Source organism: Dromiciops gliroides, chromosome 2, assembly GCF_019393635.1.
Source record: "Dromiciops gliroides isolate mDroGli1 chromosome 2, mDroGli1.pri, whole genome shotgun sequence".
Classification (NCBI taxonomy): domain Eukaryota; kingdom Metazoa; phylum Chordata; class Mammalia; order Microbiotheria; family Microbiotheriidae; genus Dromiciops; species Dromiciops gliroides.
In genome coordinates, this window is record NC_057862.1 from 521,334,556 (window position 1) to 521,355,660 (window position 21,105).

The 21,105-nt window shown below is 42.5% G+C and overlaps 1 protein-coding gene across 1 annotated transcript in view; it reads left to right on the forward strand.

Annotated features, from left to right (window-relative positions):
* RASSF2 (Ras association domain family member 2) overlaps nt 1–11,980 on the forward strand; it is a 71,897-nt gene extending 59,917 nt beyond the window's left edge. Inside the window, exons 9-11 of the mRNA XM_043988205.1 lie at nt 1,006–1,127; nt 7,714–7,811; nt 10,877–11,980. Coding sequence (XP_043844140.1) covers nt 1,006–1,127; nt 7,714–7,811; nt 10,877–10,946 — 290 coding nt within the window. The 3' untranslated portion in view covers nt 10,947–11,980. The remainder of the gene's footprint in view (nt 1–1,005; nt 1,128–7,713; nt 7,812–10,876) is intronic.
* The last annotated feature ends 9,125 nt before the right edge of the window (nt 11,981–21,105 follow it).

A 21,105-nucleotide genomic window follows, 5' to 3' on the forward strand; every position in this document is an offset into this window, starting at 1 on the left:
CTATGCATCACACACCTCGTGCACATCTAGTGGGGTTCTGTCCTTCCCCTACAAAGATTATTCTCTTTTGTAGGGAAAGCAAAAGGAAAATTAAAGTCAAGTAGCCCCACCATCTCTGGGTCATAAGTTATCATTTTCCCATCCACTCTGAGCAAAATTATAGCTTTAAAAGACAGACAACTAAAGCTTTTGTTGTCCTTAGCTTTCTTCATTAACCCTGCCTCTTTTGGAACTTTAGTAAGCTTGACGCTATTCTCTAAAGACTTTGCCATTTGTGTGTGTGTATGTATATATAAAATATATTATATGTGTATACATCTACACACATACACACACATATATATATATATGTATATTTGTATTCACTCTCCACTACCTGTCCTTCTTTCTGATTTCTGTATGTGTGTCTTAAAAATCTAGGTTATTTGTTGAGTAACTTGTGCATCCACATTGGTCTTTTTAAATAGCTCCATGAAGCCTTCCCTGGTGCCTAATGATCTTTCTCCCCTCAGACTTCCTCTAGCAGTTTGGTTTTTTCCACTCTAAATGTACTTAATGTGCTGGTTCCAGAAATCTCTGGCAGCATCACTGGGGTACGACCTTCCAACATCGTGTATTTTAGCTACCTGGGGTTGAATTTTTTACCTCCTGTTACACATATGATCTCATTTGATCCTCATAATCACACTGTGAAGCTAGCGCTATTATTATCCCCATTTTCTGTTGTTGTTATTGCTGTTAAGTCATTTCTCTTCCTGACCCCATTTGGGGTCTTCTTGGCAGAGACACTGGAGTAGTTTGCCATTTCCTTCTCCAGCTCATTTGACAGATGAGGAAACTGAGGCAAACAGGGTGAAGTGACTTGCCCAGGGTCCATCTCAGATTGTCCTAAAATGGCAGGAATGCCATGGAGTCGGTGTTAGCCGTGGGAGTAGAAGAAGGTGGGACTGAACTGAGAAACTTTGTCTTTAGAGGAATGACTGGCCTTGTGGTTATCTATTCCAGAGAAACAGAAGCTAAAGGTCACAGATTATCCCTTGATTGCCAGAATCCTCCAAGGCCCATGTGAACAGGTGTCTAAAGTCTTCCTTATGGAGAAGGACCAAGTGGAAGAGGTCACCTATGATGTGAGTTACCTTTGGACAGGCCATCTGACCTATGGAAGGTTATTGACTTGTGTTTCATCCCCAAGTTTTTGCTTCCATGTGTTTTGAGGAAGGACTTCTTTTTTCACTATTCTCCCTCCCTCCTATTCTTTTTTTGTATTGTTTTGTTTTGTTTTATTTTGCAGGGCAATGAGGATTAAGTGACTTGCCTAGGGTCACACGGCTAGTAAGTGTCAAGTGTCTGAGGCCAGATTTGAACTCAGGTCCTCCTGAATTCAGGGCCAGTGCTTTATCCACTGTGCCACCTAGCTGCCCCCCTCCTATTCTTGAATCAGTTGCAAGTTGGGTAGCTCACAGGGCTGAAAACCAGAGGAAAAAGGGGAGCCAGGTGGGTGAATATATAGTATGGAAGAGAAATGCAGGATTATAGAATTCAGAACTGGAAGGGGTCTTTGAGGTTAACAAGTCTAACTGTAGTCACATGAGGTTGTTATTTGACCAGGGTCACCTAGATGATAAATAGCAAAGCCAGGATTTGAAAACGGGGACTCTGACTTCAAAACCAGGCTTTTCTCTATCACATTATAACACTTTATGCCACTTTATGAAGGATATTAGAATAATCCTTCCCCATCTACTACTGTAGTCAAAGAAAAAAGATGGGGAGAAGAACAGAAGGTGTGGGGGCATTTTAAGGCCATCTCCTGCTTAACAGTGGACAAATGTATTTAAAGCAAGCAACGGAAAGGTCAGGGAGCTTTTTCTCACTCCCAAGAAAAATAATACCCTATGTATATAGTGCATTGTACTTTTAAAAGTCCTTTAACCTACTTCATTGATCTTGAAAACAACCCTTCCTTAGCAAGTTGGTATTATCAGCTATCACCATGTGTCCAGCTGGTTGTTACAGTTGTACAGAATTAATAGAACACAGGTGCTGCTCCGCAGAGCTGGGGTTGGTGCCTGCACATGGGAACAGCCCTTAGGCTATAGGACAAGGATCACATACATCTCACCATCCACCCAGCCAGGATGACTGTACCTGTTTCCCGTGTAATTCTGTATAATTGACTTTTCTTTGACTGACCGTTTGGCACTAGTTGCCCTCTAAGGCTTTACAGATCTTCCTTTTTGCAAAACTGTTCCCAAAGAACTGTTGATTCTCCTCAGGGCAAGACCGTGGCCTGTACCATTGGACAGATGAGCCCGGTGCTTGATGTGGACTGGACAGCTAGTCACTTCTTATGAAGCCCTCAAGTTACCAGTGAATGATGAGCAGGGCAGAAGTCAGTTTAATCTGTTGTTTATCCTACTGAGATGTTTTACTCTGTTGCGCTATTGGTAGCAGGATAGACCTTCAGGGTCCATCTTCACAGCAGTGACCCACAGTCAGCTCATGGGTAATGTTCATTATTTAGCTGGTGAAAGAATCCAAAGCGATATTGGCCTGGGTTAGGGGGTTGCTTCATAGAGATGCTTTTAGAAAATAGTTGGCTTTTGCCCCCTGGTGTCCATGCTGAGACATGGAAGTAGAAAGTTACCTAATGCTGACATTTACACTTTTCTTTCCTATACCCAGGGGGATTCCACTGAGAGGCATTTCTGTTTTGTTTTTGTATTTTTTTATTACTTTAAAATTTTCAATTTTTAATTTTTCTCAATTACATGCAAAGATATTTTTTGACTTCCAAATTTTTTTCCTACCCTACCTTCCCTCCCTCCTCCCAAGGACCAGCAAGCAATTTGATATGTTATACATTGCTATCATGTTAAACATTAAACATGTTAAACATTCCACATTAATCAGAACAAAAGGAAAAAAAAAACCACAAGAAGGAATAAACAAGAGCAATAGCAAAAAAGCAACAACAAAAGTGAAAGTAGTATGCTTCAGTCTACATTCAGACTCCATAGTCCTTTTTCTGGATGTGGAGAGCATTTTCCACCATGAGTCTTTTGGCATTGTCTTGGATCATTGTATTGCTGAAAAGAGTTAGGTCTATAACAGTTGATCATCACAAAATGTTGTTGATACTGTCTACAGTGTTCTCCTGGTTCTGCTCATTTCACTAAGCATCAGTTCATGTAAGTCTTTCCAGGTTTTTCTGAAATCCATCTGCTTATCATTTCTTACAGCACAATAGTATTTCATTACATTCATATACCACAACTTGTTTAGCCATTCCCCAATTGATGGGCATCCCCTCAACTTCCAATTCTTTGCCACCACAAAAAGAGCAGCTATAAATATTTTTGTACATGTGGGTCCTTTTCCCTTTTCCATGATTCTTTGGGATATAGACCTAGTAGGGGTATTGCTGGGTCAAAGTGTAAGCAAAGTTTTAAAACCTTTTGGGTACAGTTCCAAATTGCTCTCCAGAATGGTTGGATCAGTTCATAGCTCCACCAACGTGCATTTGTGTTCCAATTTTCCCCTATCTTCTCTGACATTTATCATTGAGATGCATTTTTGAATACTCATGGTAGCATGGAGGTGTCCTTGGGCTCTTGAAAGCTATGCTAGAAAAGCATAAGCTCTGACACATCTCTCCACACTGGACAAACTTCAGTTATGGGCCCTAGGATGGAATGTGTAGCTGTTGTGGAAGGACCAGCCTGGCTCAGTTTTCAAAGGCTCATCATTGGAAAGACCACAGGATGATGACTATTTAGGCCATATCAACTCATGATATTCTTTGCTAAAGTTGGGATGAGGAGTCAGGGTGGAGAGAGAGAAGGACCACCAATTTTTTTAGTGGGGGGAGGTGGTATCCAAGAAGACAAATGGCCATCATAGTAGAAAGAACACTGGATTTAGATAGAGTATAGAGGAGCTGGCTTTCAGGCTCTGCTATGCTAATTTATAATATGGCTTTGAGCAAGCCTCTTCCCCTCCCTGGGTTTCATTTTGGTCATCTATAAAACGAGGGGGTTGGATTGGATAGTATTTAAAATCCTTTCTAGCTCGAAATCGAGGGAGCCTGTGAAATCATAGATCTTTCAAAATAATGGAATTGTTCCTGGGACCTTGGACATGGTTGAACTGTCCCTCATACTTTGTCATCAGAGGATGGGAGGTGGTTCAGGTGGGAGGCTGTGTTTCCTCCAAGTGGACAGCCATCTCTTAGTTCATATTTCACAAAGACAGTAAAGCCCAAGGTGCTGTAGGGGCAGGAGTGGGAAGGAGATTAGTTATTTACAATCAAATATCATTACAGCCCCAGGGTTTTGTTTGTTTGTTTGTTTGTTTGTTTTGTGGGGCAGTGAGGGTTAAGTGACTTGCCCAAGGTCACACAGCTAGTAAGTGTCAAGTGTCTGAGGCTGGATTTGAACTCAGGTCTTCCTGAATCCAGAGTCAGTGCTTTATCCACTGTGCCACCTAGCTGCCCCCAGGGCAGTGTGTTTTTTAACACACATTTTCCTAGTGTCCTTCTTTGGGGGGTCTTTCTGCTACTGGATAATGTTAGAACCGAAAGGAATCTTATAAGATCATGCATTCAAGAGATGTCAAACACACAGGCTGTGGACTGTAAGTGGCCCACAATACTCCAGAGTGTGTGTGGCCTGAGCCAAATTAAAAGGTAATTTGGGAAGTGTTCAACAAAATAAAAAATTAATAAAAATATAATAAATAAAAATAGAAACATACAAAATAAATTGGCAATAAAGACATAACATTATAAAACATAAAAACAGATAATATTAATATGTGGCTTTCTCAGTCAACATGTGGTTCCCAGGGATCCTTATGGATGGCTTAGTGATCCATGTTTCTGAGTTTGACACCACTGCTCTAGTCCAACTCCCTGACTTCACAGGTGAGGAAACTGAGACCCTGGAAGGTTAAAACTCTTGACCAAGCTCACACAACAGTGTCAGAACTGATTCTTATGCCCCATTCTCCTGATTCCTTCTGGTTAAACTGGGTAGACCATGCCAAATCAGGGTCATTCAGTTGTTTCAGCAATGTCTGACTAGTCCAGACCCCATTTGGGGTTTTCTTGGCAAAGATACTGGAGTCTAGCTCACTTTACAGAGGAGGAAACTGAGGCACACAGGGCTAAGTGACTTGCCCAGGGTCACACAGCCAGTAAGTGTCTGGGACCAGATTTGAACTCAGGAAGATGAGTCTTCCTGACTCCAGGCCCGGCGCTCTATCCACTGTGCCACCCAGATACCCTTCAGGCACATCAGGGTTAGGATTACAGATCAGTAACCCAATTCCCAAACAAGTGAGGTTAGGGAAGGACAGCCCTGTACTGCCTGCCAAACGTGATTCCAGAGCAGTGAGGAAAAGGTAGACAAGACCCTGCATGAATTCTGAGGGGTAGAGTTCAGGAGGCATGATTTTACCCATATTGTCACACCTTCCCTTGCGTGACCCGGGAGAAAGAGCATAGGATCTCAGGAACTGGTTTTGAATGCAGGCTCTGCTTCTTACTACTTGTGTGATCTCAGGCAAATCACTTAAACCCTCTGAGCCTCAAGTGTTTCATCTGTAACACGAGGGCTGTGACAGTGTCACCCTTGAGCTCCCTTCCGGCTCTGTGTCATGTCTGTGATCCTCCTCTGACACAGATCGCATCCCTCTTCTCCCCCTTGTCTTAATGGACAAGGCTATGAGTTGCTGTGACTGACAAAATTCATTTTCCAAGTGTCCACACTTCTAAGGATGTTTCTCTCTCTCTGCATTTGCTAGACTGGTTCTTAGACAACAGACATGGTGCTTTGTGGGAGGGGGCTGATGTGGGGATAACGGACACAAGTGCAGATCAGAAGTGGGCAGCTTGGAGCATGGGAGTTACCTCCAGCACCAAGAGTTTGTGACTGGCCCAGTGTATGTGTTAAAGGCTGTTTTTGAATCTAGGTCTTTTGACTTAAAATTCAGTGTTCTTTCCACTATGCCAAGTGGCTTCAGCTTAGTGGAAACCGCCAAGGAAAATGCTCTATAGCCTCAGACTTTAAGAAGTTAGGGATGGGGGCAGCTAGGTGGTGCAGTGGATAGAGCACTGGCCCTGGATTTAGGAGGACCTGAGTTCAAATCCAGCCTTAGACACAACACTTACTAGCTGTGTGACCCTGGGCAAGTCACTTAACCCCAATTGCCTCACCAAAAATAAAAGAAGAAGAAGAAGTTAGGGACGCTTTCTACCCAGCGATGAGGCATCGAAATAGGATTCCAGGAGAGGAGAATTCTGTATATACCTGCAGAGTCATAGAGAAGAATTCTATATACAATATAAAGTTGAATACCAACTTGAAATTTTGAATAGAAACCAATTGCCATTATCAGCACCATCACCACTACCACAATCATCCAGTATATATCATATATCTCTCCAGATAAATTTGTCTTTGTATGTAGCAAAATGTATATATACATACTTGTGAATATAAAATACATGCAAACATATATATATATATATAAAATTTGTGAGAGAAGGGTCATACATATGTGATCTATGTGTGTATATGTATATCACACACATATACACATTTATCTATCTGTCTCACATTTATCAAGCACTCACTATGCATCAGGCATCATGTTTAGAGCAAACAAGATTGTCCCTATGCTTAAGGAGTTTACGTTCTGATGGGGGATGACCACACAAATGGGGTAGAATAGAGGATTGGTGATGGCGACTCTGGGAGGGTGACAGTGTGGCATTCAAGGAGAAGAAAGGTCTGAGAGTGAGTCCAGGTGTGTTGGGCGAAGTTTGTCTGGGAGTCCTTACTAAAATAGTATTTCTGGAGAGGGAGTCATCCATCAAGAGAGCAGGGTCTTAGGGCAAGGGTTTCTCCAGGGATGATCCATATGTCCTTTAGTCTTACCCCAGTTTAATGGATGAAGACACAGTCTCAGAGAGGTAAAATTTGATCAGGGTCATGTGGGGAATAAGTGTATACCAGGACTGCTAGGCTCCTGTTGTCTTTACTGTCCCCATTCCACTTCTGTGAAGGAACATTTGCTCAACCCTTAAGGGAGATGACAGGATTCCAACTGAGGGAGGCTATGCCTCATATTTTTTTTTCCTGTCTCACCATCAGCAAGTTGGGGGATGAGGCTTTGGTTTCATTTCAGAGTCAATGAGTCAGAAGAGAAATAAGGTGCAAGATAAGGCAGTGACAGCATAATGGAGGGGGCAGTAGCTTGAATCTGCTGTCTAAGAGGTGTTAAGAGGATTAGGAAGGCTAAAGCAATTTGCTTAAGTATTGGGAGGAAGTTGGCCCAGGGCAGCCTAGGGCTAATGTGTCAACTGAGAAGTTTTCCTTGTCAGACTTATCTCCTCCTCCCCTCCTTCCCCTCTCACCTTTCCTACTCTTATTTGGTTGTTCAGTTGTGTCTGACTGACCATACTGGCCATGGGATTTTCTTGGCAAAGATCCTGGAGTAGTTTTCCATTTCCTTCTCCAGTGGATTAAGGCAAACAGAAATTAAGTGACTTGTCCACAGTCACACAGCTAGTAAGTATCTGAGTCTAGATTTGAACTCAGGAAGATGAATCTTCCTGACTCCAGGCCTGGTGCTCTATCCAGATAGCCACCTAGCTGCCACCTCTTCCTACTGATACCTTCTTGCTTTGTCTCTAATCCCTTCACACAGGTGGCCCAGTACATAAAATTTGAAATGCCAGTCCTGAAGAGCTTCATTCAAAAACTCAAAGAGGAAGAAGATCGGGAAGTAAAGAAACTAATGCGCAAGTGAGTGCCTAAGCCGGGGGGGGGGTTAGGGCTAGCGGGGGGGGGGGGGGGGGGGGGGGCCGTGCTGCTTAGGCTCTGTGCATTGTGGCCATGTGCACATTCCAGGGCAGGTGCTGGGGGTGTCAAGGGCCTTGAGGTGTCTGAGGACAGTCCTCAACAGGAAAAATACACCCATGGAGACAAGATCTACTATTATCATATTATAACACTGTCATAATTAGCTATAATTAGATAATAGCTTACATTATTATGTTAGTCGAGGTTCTCCAAGCATTTTTGGCCACAAGAATCTTGGGAGTTAGCTGATTTGTTATAATCCTCATTTTATGGATGGAAAAACTGAGTCAGAGAGAGGTTAAGTAGGGACCAGGAGTCACGCAGCTAGTAAACCCAAGCTTTCTCACTCTGAACAGATCAGCGCCCTTACTCAGCCCCACCATTCCTTCTCAGGGTGTGTGTTGGTCCTTCTCTTCTTTTCCAAAGGCTCTTCCCAGTGTGCTGAAGGCCTTTCTTGAGAGTATCCTGGGATCCTAAATAATAGATTTTAGAGCTGAGGGGAATCTTTGGAGATCATCCAATTCAACCCCTTTGGCAATTTTACTATTCCTGGGAAATACAGTACTATTAAGAATCTAAGTCCAGATTTGAACTCGGGTCTTCTGATTCTAAGACAATTATTTCCTTTACTGCCCTGCTCTAGTTTTTTGTCTATTCCCTGTGCCTACTTGACCCTGGGTCTCTTAGGTCATAACTGTGGGAGGGATAACCTTTGCAAACTCTGGATGGGCTCTCCACACAGGGAGGGTAGACTGAAATGCAAAAACTCCTATTCCTCATTTAACTCCTCCCATTTAATGTCTTCCTTCCCCTCTACCTCCCAGCATTGAATCCACCATATTCCAGAACAGGCCTTCTTCATCTTCTGGGCCACACATTGGTGATGCAGGTTTTAGCATATATCTGTGTCAAGAATGAGTGACGGCTCTTAATGTTAATTTTCCAGGCCTACCTCCCATGTGCCCATCTAAAATGTTCTTGTCCGTTCTTGTCCATGACTGCATTCATTAAAAAGTGAGCCCCCAGCAATGCCTCTCTCCTTGGAATGATTAATAACCAAGAGTTGGGGTGGGGGTGGGGTGGGGAGGGCCATGGGAATATAACAAAGAAAAGCATCTTGGGAGAAGGAAGAAAATCACCTGAGTTAGGAATTCCACTTTCCTGGAGTTAAACTGTACTAATAAGCAGTTAAGCGGGAGCTGAGATGAAGACCAAAGAGCAAATAAGGTTGATTCCTCCCAGGACTGAGTCACCTCTGGGAGACCGGATTGTCTGGAACATCCTAGTTTATTTCTGGTTCATCTTGTGCCTGGTGACACAGACAGTGTGTTGGTTCAAAGACCAGATTAGTGAAGGGTGGACTGAGGGGCTCATCACCTTCTTGGTCACAGGGCAATGATTTGTTTTTGTTTTTAATCCATGGCAGCTCTTGAATATCATCTGCTTAGCTCTAGCGGGGTTATAATAGAATGCAGGCTCCTTGAGGCCAGGGACTGTTTAATCTTTGTTTTGGTGTTCCTTCTTGCTAGTGCCCAGCAGAGTGTGTGGCACATAGGAGGTATTAATCAAGGAGTGTTGATTGACTGATAGATTATAATTGCATCAGTAGAGGGAATACATACCCACACTGACGAAATCTGGAATACTTTTGATGTCTTAAAATATTGTCTTAGTCAAAAGGATGCTCTCTCTAGACCAGTGGTTCTCAAAGTGAACTCCTCACAGTCCCTAAGACCTTAACGGGGGTTATACCTATTATTATAATAATACTAAGACATTTTAATTTCTAATATAATAAATATCAATAGATAGGACTAATGTAAGCAAAAGCTCAGGTGGTGGGGAAACTCTATTTTCTAAAAGTATGAAGGGGTTCTGAGACCCAGAAGTTTAAGAGGTGCTCTGCTAGACCTTGATATAGTGAACCACTGATTACAGTATATTTCAGGAATGTCAGGACTAGAAGGGAATCTTAGAAATCATCTAGTTCAGGGGTTCCTTAACCTGGGGTATGTGAACTTGTTTTAAAAAATATTTTGATGGGGGCAGCTAGGTGGCGCAGTGGATAAAGCACTGGCCCAGGATTCCAGAGGACCTGAATTCAAATCCGACCTCAGACACTTGACATTTACTAGCTATGTGACCCTGGGTAACCTCATTGCCCCGCCCCCCCCCAAATTGCTAACTGTATTCCACTATAAGTGGTTTCCTTGGTAATCCCAAGTATTTTACTTTATGCATTTAAAAACATGATCCTGAGAAGGCATCTAGAGGCTTCTCCAAATTGGCCCTAGGGGACTATGATACAATAAAGGTTAAAAATACCTAATCTACTTCAAACACCTTGGATAGGGCAGTTCCTGAGTCAGGAGGATCTGAATTCAAATGTGGCCCAAGATGTTTACTACCTATATGATCCTGGGCAAGTCACTTACTCTGTGTTTACCTCAGTATCATCACCTGTAAAATGGTAATAATAATAATAATAATAATAACACCTGTCTCCTACTTTTGTGAGGATAAAGTGGGATAATATTTGTAAAGTATTTTTCAGGCGGTAAAATGCTATATAAATGCTAGTTATTGTTAGAATTGTTATTTTACAGTTGAGAAAACTGAAGCCCAGAGATGAGCCTTTCTTTATAGTGCCTTTTGAAAGTTTATAAAACACTTTTTTCCTCACAAGTGCCTATGAAATAGATAGTACAAATACAATTATTTTCATTTTACAGATGAAGAAACTGAGGCTAAGGAAAGGTGAAGTGATTTTCCTATGACCTCACAGTCAGTCATTGTCAGTGATAGGATTCAAACCCAGGTCTCTTTAGACCTTAGATTTGGTTTTCTTTCTACTACATAAAGAAATTAGACTTTGTCAGTACTTCTAATGCTAGCAAAGGAGCCTGGACGATTTCACTAATCCTATTACGAGCTCTTGGAAACTTGACTATTAGTTGAAAGCATTTTGCAGGTAGCTGACAACTTATGCCTTCTTTTCCTTTTCACAGATATACAGTGCTCAGATTAATGATTGAACAGAGGTTAGAAGAGATAGCGGAAAGCCCAGCAACGATCTAAACAGTTGGGTCGGGGCACTTCTGGAAACAGATGAATCTTAAGCCTTTGTTTACATGAAGAAATATTGAGATGGAGAAGGTTGGAGGCCTCCCGAGGGACCTGTAAACCCTTTTTCTCAACGTGGAACTTTTGAAATACAAAACCACTGTCGTCACCCTCCTCTTCTTGGACCTTGAAGCAGATGCACCAGCAGACAACTCTTTGATACCCTCAATCATTACCTCTCTTCCCTCCCTGGGAAAGAATCTTGATTGTGGTCTCTAAAGGACTTCACCAATGTGTGTGTGTGTGTGTGTGTGTGTGTGTATGTATTTGTGCACTTGTGTGAAAGGGCCCTTACATGTCTGTTTGGGAGCAGTGGAAGAGGAGGGAAGAAGAAAGATGTATGTATGTTTTGGAGGAGAGGGGTAGGGAGAATGGTCTTTTTGAATATTGAGAGTATTTTCACATGCAATTTAAAAATTCCAAACAACCAGCAACTGAGCCCTGAGTCTGGTAGAAATGATTGCTTCAGACCTGGATCATGTGTTCTGATAGATTCAGGCTGAAGTAAGCACCAGGGTGCCAGGATTAATTAGGGCTCTTGATTAGAGGAGGGGCTAGTCGTTCAGAGGTTCCTGCTGCACTCATTCTGAATGATGCCACTGTTTGAGGGATTACATTTTAGCATTTAAAGATGATTTCATCTCTATATTTTACCAAGGGTGAAACTGAATCACACAGAACAGAAAGATGTGTTGAAGGCCACACGGGTAATAATTAGCGGTGTATCAGGATTAAAATCCAGGTTCAATGGCTCAAAACCCATAGCTCTTTCCATGACATACTTTCCTCTCTAATATGGGAGTAGTCAGTAAAGATCTCCAGTTAGACCTTACAGACTTACAAAAATTGGCCAATGGATAAACACTTGCAGGATTCCTTTTTTAAAAGTTTTAAAATTTAACTTTTTTAATTAAAAATATTTTGGGGGGCAGCTAGGTGGCACAGTGGATAGAGCACTGGCCCTGGATTCAGGAGGATCTGAGTTCAAATCTGGCCTCAGACACTTAACAATTCCTAGCTGTGTGACCCTAGGCAAGTAATTTAACCCCAATTGCCTCACCAAAAAAAAAATTTTTTTTCATCTCATTTAAAAAAGGAAAAACAAAATGTTCATAACAAATATATATAGTCAAGAAAAACCAATTGCCATATGGGCTAGTTCTGAAATATGTCTCATTTTGTACCCTGAACCCATTACCTGTGGCATCCTTTACAGAATTCCTTTAGAAAAGAATGAGTTAGTGACCGTGTTCCTAGTGTGTCTGACAGAACCAATCATATGTTAACAGAGATGGACAATGCAACTGCCCAATAGACCACTAGTGTGATGTTTTATGTCTTTCTGGTTTGTTGCCTGTGATTTTTACAAGGGCAGTTTTGACCTTTCTGCAAACAAAAATGTATGTTATGCATTATGGTGTTGTCCCTAAATATGACAAGAATTCTCTCTCCCTGCAATTAATCCAAAGTATTTACTGGATCTTTGCATAAATCAGGGAATGAACTAGCACATTCCTGCTTTCTCAGTAAGAAGGGCTTACTCAGAACTTTTAGATGCCAACCAGGGTGTTTTAGAAGGCCCTTGAAACTCATAACAAGACAAATAGAGAAGACTGCTCAGGAGTGCATGTGAACATGTGGAAACTGGAACAGGATGTGTGCTGCTAAGGATGGTTCCTCTGTGAAATTTCTAGCACTGGGGCCCTTTTTGAGACAACTGGTATCATTAACAGTGCCTACATCACCAAGATAGGACTCAAAGTCACCAATCCTGAAGAAACTGCCTTTCTAACTATTTATATAGAATCATAGATTTAGAATGGGAAGTCTGTTAGGACCATCAATAGGGCCATCAACTCCAATTCCCTCATTTCATAGATGAGGATACTAAAGTCCAAAGAGATTAGGACTTGCTTAAGGCCACTCAGATCCTTTGACTCCAAATTCAGTACACTTTCCACTCACCATGCTAGGAGGAGTGAGGTGGTACTTTGGATCTTCTAGGAGCTTAGAATAAAGAAAGAGGGGAGCTTTTTAACTGACTGGGGATCTTCTCCTCTATTCCATTATCAACCTAGAGAAAAGACTATGCTTCAGTGACAAGAGCAAATCTCCTTGCAAACCAGAAGCCTGCTTCCTTTTAGAATGTTGTCCACGTCAAGGTTTCTTGGCCTGGGCTTGCTTTTTGCTAAAGGGGCAGTGTGTTCCTATGAGGAGGGGCCTTCAGGGCCCTCCCCCTTGATCCCCAAGTGGAAAGCAGCATATTTGCTTCATACAGTAAAGGAAGAAAACAGGAGAGAGCTTTGCCTCCTGTCACCCGGAGATCTCCTTGGGCTTTTCAGCTGAGGCCACAGGTTCCAGGATTTAAGCGTCATTCTTTTAAAATCATTAATTAGTATTGACAGCCCTTACTTCCCCACCTCCTCCTAGTGATAAAAACGAAATCCTTCCTTGGCCTTTCTCCAGAAGGATAAAATCATGTGTATGCCTCAGGCAACATTTTCAAATGATACATCCGTTGTATTTAGAATTTGTGTTGCTAGGCGGGGACTTAGGATAGGATCAAGCCTTTGAGCACGTTGAGTATAGCCCCCTTATTTTAGAAAGGAAGAAACTGATCCCCAAAGGGGGTTAACTGACTTGTTTAAGGTCACAGAGGTAGTGAGTAACAGAGCTGGGATTTTAATTCAGTCCTCTGGGGGCACCGAGATCTACCATTCTTTCCACTATATCATGGCTCCCTCAACGAATCATAGATCTAAAAGGTGGAAGGGACCTTGGAGGTCATTTAGTGACCCCTCCCTCCACAGAATCAGCTTCCACCAGAGTTACTGGAATGCTAAGAAATCCCTAGAATACACAAACTGCTGTAGTGTTGTTGCTTGTGTCTTGCAGAGAAAAATGTCAGATTTTAAACTTTTAACTCTAATCCCAATTAAAGCAAAGTAGGGAGTGTCCTTCCTTCCTTCCTCCCTTCCTCCCTTCCTCCCTTCCTCCCTTCCTCCCTTCCTCCCTTCCTCCCTTCCTTCCTTCCTTCCTTCCTTCCTTCCTTCCTTCCTTCCTTCCTCCCTTCCTCCCTTCCTCCCTTCCTCCCTTCCTCCCTTCCTCCCTTCCTCCCTTCCTCCCTTCCTTCCTTCCTTCCTTCCTTCCTTCCTTCCTTCCTTCCTTCCTTCCTTCCTTCCTTCCTTCCTTCCTTCCTTCCTTCCTTCCTTCCTTCCTTCCTTCCTTCCTCCCTCCCTCCCTTCCTTCCTTCCTTCCTTCTTTCCTTTCTTTCTTGGCAAAGGGGGTTAAGTGACTTGCCCAAGATCACACAGCTAGTAAGTATCCATTGTCTGAGGTAGAATTTGAACTCAAGTCCTCCTGAATGCAGGGATGGTGCTTTATCCACTGTGCCACATACCTCCCCCCCCCCCCATATTCTCTTATTTGATCCTCACAACAACAATGCTGGGAGGTAGGAGCTGCTATTAGTCTTCTATTAGTCTTGTTTTACAGATGAGGAAATTGAAGCAGAAAGAAGCGAGGTGACATCCCAAGGTTAGATGGCTGATAATGGTCTGAGGCCATTTTGAACTCAGGCTTCCCTAACTCCATATCTTTGGGTCTATCAACTGTACTACCTACCTCCCACTCAGTTGGCTAGAGTGCAGCAGGATTGGTCACAATGAGAATTTCCAGCCCTGATGGGACTCCTTTCTCCTTTTCCCTTTAAAAAATTTATCCTTGTGGTTTGAGTTTCATTATTGAGTTTCAGAACTGGTTTAGGAACAGTCTGGCATCTTTCTGTTTTAACTTAAACCAGCATCATGGGGGAGGACAATTAATCTGATGGAAAGAGCCCTGGCTTTGGAGTTTGAAGCCTGATCTTGCCATCTGTTACCTGTGTGAGCCTGAGCCAGTCAGTCAATCACTGGAGGCTTTGGTTTCCTCTTCAATAGCATAAGGGTGCCCATAAAGCTACCCATCATCTGGGGATATAAGGAAACTTCTTTTGTGGTTCACATCACACATGGGGATCCCTCTAGAGGAAGCTTCCTAGCTTAGTGTCCAAGTAGAAGCCAACAGACTCTCTATACTGCCCAGCTCCATAACTTGGCAAACTATATGCCTGGAGAGGTAGGCCAAAGTGACAGATATTTCCTCTTCTAACAAGGGGAACAACAGGTTTCAGGACAGTAAAGTGAGTGCTTTGAATTTTCTTCTTTTGTCTTTTCAAAATATTTAACTTGCTAAATTCTTTATCCATAGGTACATTTATATTTTTCCCAGCTACATTCTGCCTCCTTGTGGCCCCTGTAGGAGTCAGGAGAGTATCTAGGTTTATCTATCTCAAACCATTATCTATTTTGGGAGGGTTAGGGGGTGGGAATACCACATCTGGTATGCCCAAGCTGTTTCTGATGTCTAAGGCTTAGGATCCCACTAGTATTTAAGCATCATAAACTTTTGGTTGGTCAAATTATTCCAAACCTCCCCTTATCCCATTGCTCTCCCATTCCCATTTCCCCCAAATTTTAAAATATGCTTTCTTGGAAATGGAAAGGAGGAGGAGAGGAATAAATCCAGCACAGTAAGCATCTACTTAATTGTCTCCCATCCTGATTCATAAACTGCCCATTTAGAAACTGTCTCAGTCATGTTGTTCTTGCCATAGGAAGTGGAGCTGTCGGTGTTGGCAGATGGCAAGGGGGGATGTCTTGAGTCCTGCAGAGTTAGCCAAGCTTTTCCCACCAGTATCACGTGAATTTTGATGTTTTGAAAGGCTAAACTGATTTGTAGAGCTCTGCAGCTGTTTGCTGTGAGCCCCGAAATGTGGTTAAGATGAAAAGCAAGTTGTTTTTGTTTCTTTTTTCTTGTTTTTTTTTAAACCTTTCCTTTCTTTTCTCCCTCTCTTTTCTCCTCTGTCTCTCTTTCTGTCTCTCTCTTAAAAAGGGATTCAGCTGGTTTTATGGGCTGATCCAATGAAAAGAATAAAGTCGAGCTCAGGTGGCAGAGAAAGGGGCTGGGGCTGGTTCCACAGGTGTTGATAGAAGAAGCACATGATGGTGTTAATCTGTGCTCACGTCACAGGGGAGGGCTTGTGGTTTGACTTGAATGACCATATTTTTAATGGAGTGGTGGGGGTGGTGTTAAGGGGATCAGGTAGCACAAAAACAGAATTAATTGTTGATGGGGACTCTGTGTAGGGAGATTTTGTGCACATTATTAACACTGGACAACTAAGTTTTAACAAGTAGTAGAGGATGGGGTTGGAGGCTCAGTTATTTGGGTGGGGTGTTGGGATTGCTACTTAACAAATAAGACCATCACCCCAAGAGTAGTACAGTTGTTCCTCCAAGGCCTGTTGATGCCAAAGACAAAACTCTTTTACCCCATCAACCAGAAGACAACAACAACAATACTTCTGCCTTAGTAACTCAAACTGTGTTCTATCAGCACAAACAATAACCTTGGCATAAACACGTTAATCCGTTCTCAACATTAATTTTCTTAAGGATTAAGGATTTTCTTAATCATCTCATTGTGACTCTGGTTGGAGAGTTACAGGTATTGACAGGGAGAAGCTCTCTTCTGGGAAGAGCCTGGGGCCTTGGAGACAACGGCCATTAAGGAATGATGGTGAAAGCATGGCACCAAATACTTGGATATGGGAAGTGGGAGGTCGTTCGTGGAGGGAAGGGACTGTTACTTTTTGGAGGAAGTTTCTGAGGAAGGAAAAGAGCTTTGGATTCTTAATTGAAAGTGAATATTGTAAATAAGGTTTTCCTTGTAGCATTGCTAGGTCAGACATGGTGAAGATAGCATGGAGGAGGTGACATTGAGAGTTATTTCTTTTCTCTGAGAGTAATGCAGGGAAAAGATGGCAAAGTGGGATGAGTGAGCACAAATCTGGAGCATTTTCAGTAGAACAGTCAGCCAAACTGGAGGCATTTCTGTTTCTAAAGTTGACTTAGAAGTGGTTTCTCTCATGTAATTGCTAATATTTTACTGGGCTTCCTCCCTTCCTTTCCCCCCTTTAGCTTTGTAAAGTATCCTTTACTTACCTGTAATTTACCCCCTCAAAGATGGTACATGAAGTTTTAAGTCACACTGCTTTTATTTTGTTTTTGTTTTTGTATTTCAAGCACAAGATCTGACACTGCCTCAGTTGGAAACGAACAGTGAATGTTAATCTAACGCATTGAAATGGTCTGAAGCACATGATTTAGTCTTGTTTAAATAAAGCACTTTGTGGAGGATGGTTTACTTGTGCCTCAGTTGCGCAGCATGATCCTTGTTTGATAGTGAGCCCAACCTTTTGGTGCCAATCGTTAGGCATGAGAAGATGGGGGATGATGACTTTCTGCTCAGATCTGAACCATGGATCTCCCATAGCCCTGAAGTGTTAAACTGGTTGAAACATGGTTTTAAAATCCACACAATGGTTACTGAATCAAGGCGAGGAAGTTAATTGAGCCTGTAATTTGTTGTTGTTCTGGATCTGTGATTTTACTATTGTGGAGGTTCTCCCAGTGTGGAAACCCCTCCAGTGATACAGATCTTCAAATAGGTAACTTAGCTGCAATGTGTAGACTGAGCTTATTGCCTCGGAGGTAATGACAGGTTAAAGTGATTTGCCCATGATCCGTCAATAAGTATTTATCAAGCTCCTACTCTGTGCCAGGCACTGGGCTAAGCGGTGAAAATACAAAGGAAGGAGAAAGACAGAAGAAGGACCCTGCCCAGGAGAAGCTCACAATCCAAAACTAGTATGTCTTTTAGGCAGGTTTGAAGTATTTTAGGCAGGTCTCCCTGGCTCTGAGTCTGACCATGTCTCTTGTGTTTGGTCAGCAATGTGGTAGTACAGTACAGGCAGTGCTGAACTTGGAGTCAGGAAGCCCTGAGTTCAAATCCTACCTCAGACACTTTACTTTGTGACCCTGGACAAGTCACTTAACTAACCTCTCTGTACTTTAGTTTCCTCATCTGTAAAATGGTTATAATAATAGTATTTACCTCCCAACTTGGTTGTGTGGATCAAATGAGAACATGTAAATTGCTTTGCAAACCTTAAAAGACTATAGAAATTCCAGCTTTTATGCCTATTATAACTCATATTTTAAAAGTAACTCTAAATTTTCACCCAGATCTCTAATTTCATTGGTATTTCAGTCATTTTTCAGTCACTTTTAACTCTTTGTGACACCATAAGGAGTTTTCTTGGTATAGCTATTGGAGTGGTTTGCCATTTCTTTCTCTAGCTCATTTAGAGATGAGGAATTGAAATAAACAGGGTTAAGTGACTTGCTCAGGGTCACACAACTAGTACGTGTCTGAGGCCAGGTATTCATTCAGGTCCTCCTGACTCCAGGGCCAGTGCTGTTCTATCCACTGTGCCACCCCTCCTCCACCGCCTCTTAACAACACTAAAGCCCTCTGCTGCCTTCCCATGATGTGGAGGTGATCCTTGGTTCTCAAAATCTCTGTTAATGGAGTGCAGCCTCAACAGAACTTCCCTAACTTGAAAAAACTTCAATAAGGGAATAAACTGTATGTCTTTCCTTCAAGGGCTTGGTTCGGTGTGGAGATAGGCAGATGTTTAGTTTAGTTTAGTTTTTTAGTTGTTTTTTTTTTCAGCCCCAAAGACTAGCAGCTAGGGAACAGAGGTGGGGATCTGCATTATAACTACCCAGCCTTGCCAAAAACTTGGGTTCTTGAAAATATTTAAGTATTCCTCTGGTGCTTTATATAGCAATTTCCTCATAACACCCAGTGAAGTGGGAGGTGAGTCTTTAAAAGGAAAAGGCTCAACTCACATGATCTCATAAAATCAGAGAATGCCAAGGCCCAAAGAAACTGAGAAACCATCTTGTACAACCATTTCATAGTAGAGCTGAGGACACTGAGACCCAGAGGCAACAATGCCTTTGTCAGAGGCCTAGAGTTCATTAGTGGGAGAAACTGGGATTAGAACTTAAACCCAGGGGCGGCTAGGTGGTGCAGTGGATAGAGCACCAGCCCTGGAGTCAGGAGGACCTGAGTTCAAATCCGATCTCAGACACTTGACACTTATTAGCTGTGTGATCCTGGGCAAGTCACTTAACCCCAATTGCCTCACCAAAAAAAAAAAAGAAAGAAAGAAAGAAAGGAAGAAAAAAAAGAACTTAAAGCCAGGACTTGGAATTCACAGTCTCTGTCCTTTGTGCTCAACTTCATTTGCAAAATGGTGGTGTTGAACTTGTTGAGATGTTTAAGGTTCAAATACTACTTCTGATGCTTACTACCTATAGGATGAGACAAGTACCTTAATTTCCCTGGATTTCCTTATCTGTAAAACGGTTTTAGATCTAAGATCCCTCAGTTTCTTTTGACTTTTAATATTCTATGATCTATGAAATTAATAACTAACATTTCTACAGGGTTTCAGGGCAGCGATGTGGCTCAGTGGATAGAGTACTGGGCCTGGAGTCCAGAAGACTCATTTCTCTGAATTAAATTCTAACCCCAAACACTTAAAATATGTGTGATCTTGGGCAAGTCACTTTACCCTGTTTGCCTCAGTTTCCTCATATTTAAAATGAGCTGGAGGAGGAAATGGCCAACCCCATCAGTATCTTTGCCAAGAAAACTTCAAATGGGGTCACAAAGAGTTGGACACAGACTGAAACAACTCAACAACAGCACATAATGTTTACGTGTGCCAGGCGTGGTGCTAATCTCTTTACAATTATTATCTCCTTTTGATGTGGGCTGGAATTAAGGGTCAAACTGATCATGAGTGGGCCCAAAAGAATTACAAGACTCAGTGGCTCAGTTTTATAGGGGCCAAATTCCAACTGGGGAGTGTTAGCTAGGCGGCTCGCCCCAATATTAGGGCAAGGAAAGAGACCAGCAGCCTCCCTCAAAAACAGAACAGGGTTTATTAACAAGAATGAACTTTAAAACATAGGCAAGATCAGTAGAATTAAGGGAAAGGAAAAAAAATGGGGGAAGGGAAACAATACAACCTGAATCACACCACTGCTCAGGGTTCAGTAGAACACATGGTCGAGTCCTGTCTTTTTCCAGCTCCATGCCAGAATGGCAAAACTCCTCCCTTCTCCTTCCCAGCAGACCCCAGGCTGTCCACACACACAGCCCCAAGCTAATTGGCTGGCAGCCCTGACTGATAGTCACATGACTGCCCTCACTGGGTTTCCAGTCATTATAATTTTGCCAGGCCCATGTAGGTGTCTTGAGTGGTGATGACATGAGCTGCCAGTGTCATGGAGACAGCTACAACCAGTGGGTGGAGCACCGAGCCATCTCGGAGGCTTGGCACCTAGCCCCAGGCCAGTGCATTTGCTGGGGTTTTTTTAAATTCTAGCCAAAAGATGGGGTCATAAAAACCTCAAATCACAATTAATTCTTTACAGTTTCCCAAGTTTTATTGCAATACTGTGGGTGACCACAGGGACAGAACCAGAAAACTGGAAAGGTGTCTCTCGAATAAGGAAAGAAAAGACAGTTATATTTATAGTATGGATAAATCGATTATCAGTCTCATGGGAGGGCTTATCCTAATTTGGAGTTCCTGGGGTCCTACCTGAGGCAGGTACCTTTTTCAGTGGAGGTGTGTTTTGGGGGTTTACATGTCATAAGGTAAATCTGGGGACAAATTTGACCTTTGCTGCACATGTCTCTTTCTGGTTCCCATGGCTAATTTCAATACATCTTCATTTATCATTTATTTCTAGTCTAAATTTCTATAGTTTTTCATTTAGTCTAAGGTCTTCATGGCCTCTCTCCCTCTGTTCCCATTATGGGTACTGATTTATGTGGGTAAGAGAACTTAGAGGGCAGTTAGGTGGCACAGTGGATAAAGCACCGACCCCAGATTGAGGAGGACCTGAGTTCAAATCTGCCCTCAGACACTTGATACTTACTAGCTGTGTGACCCTGGGCAAGTCACTTAACCCTCATTGCCCTGCAAAAAAAAAAAAAAAAAAAAAGAACTTAGCATCCTGACTTGTAAGTTATCCATTAACTGGGGTCTGAATCCCTTTTAGGGCTCATGCTTGGGTATTAGGTTTTTGCCTCCTACATCACTTTTATCTTCAGAGCAACCTTGAGAGATAGGTGCTATTATTATCCC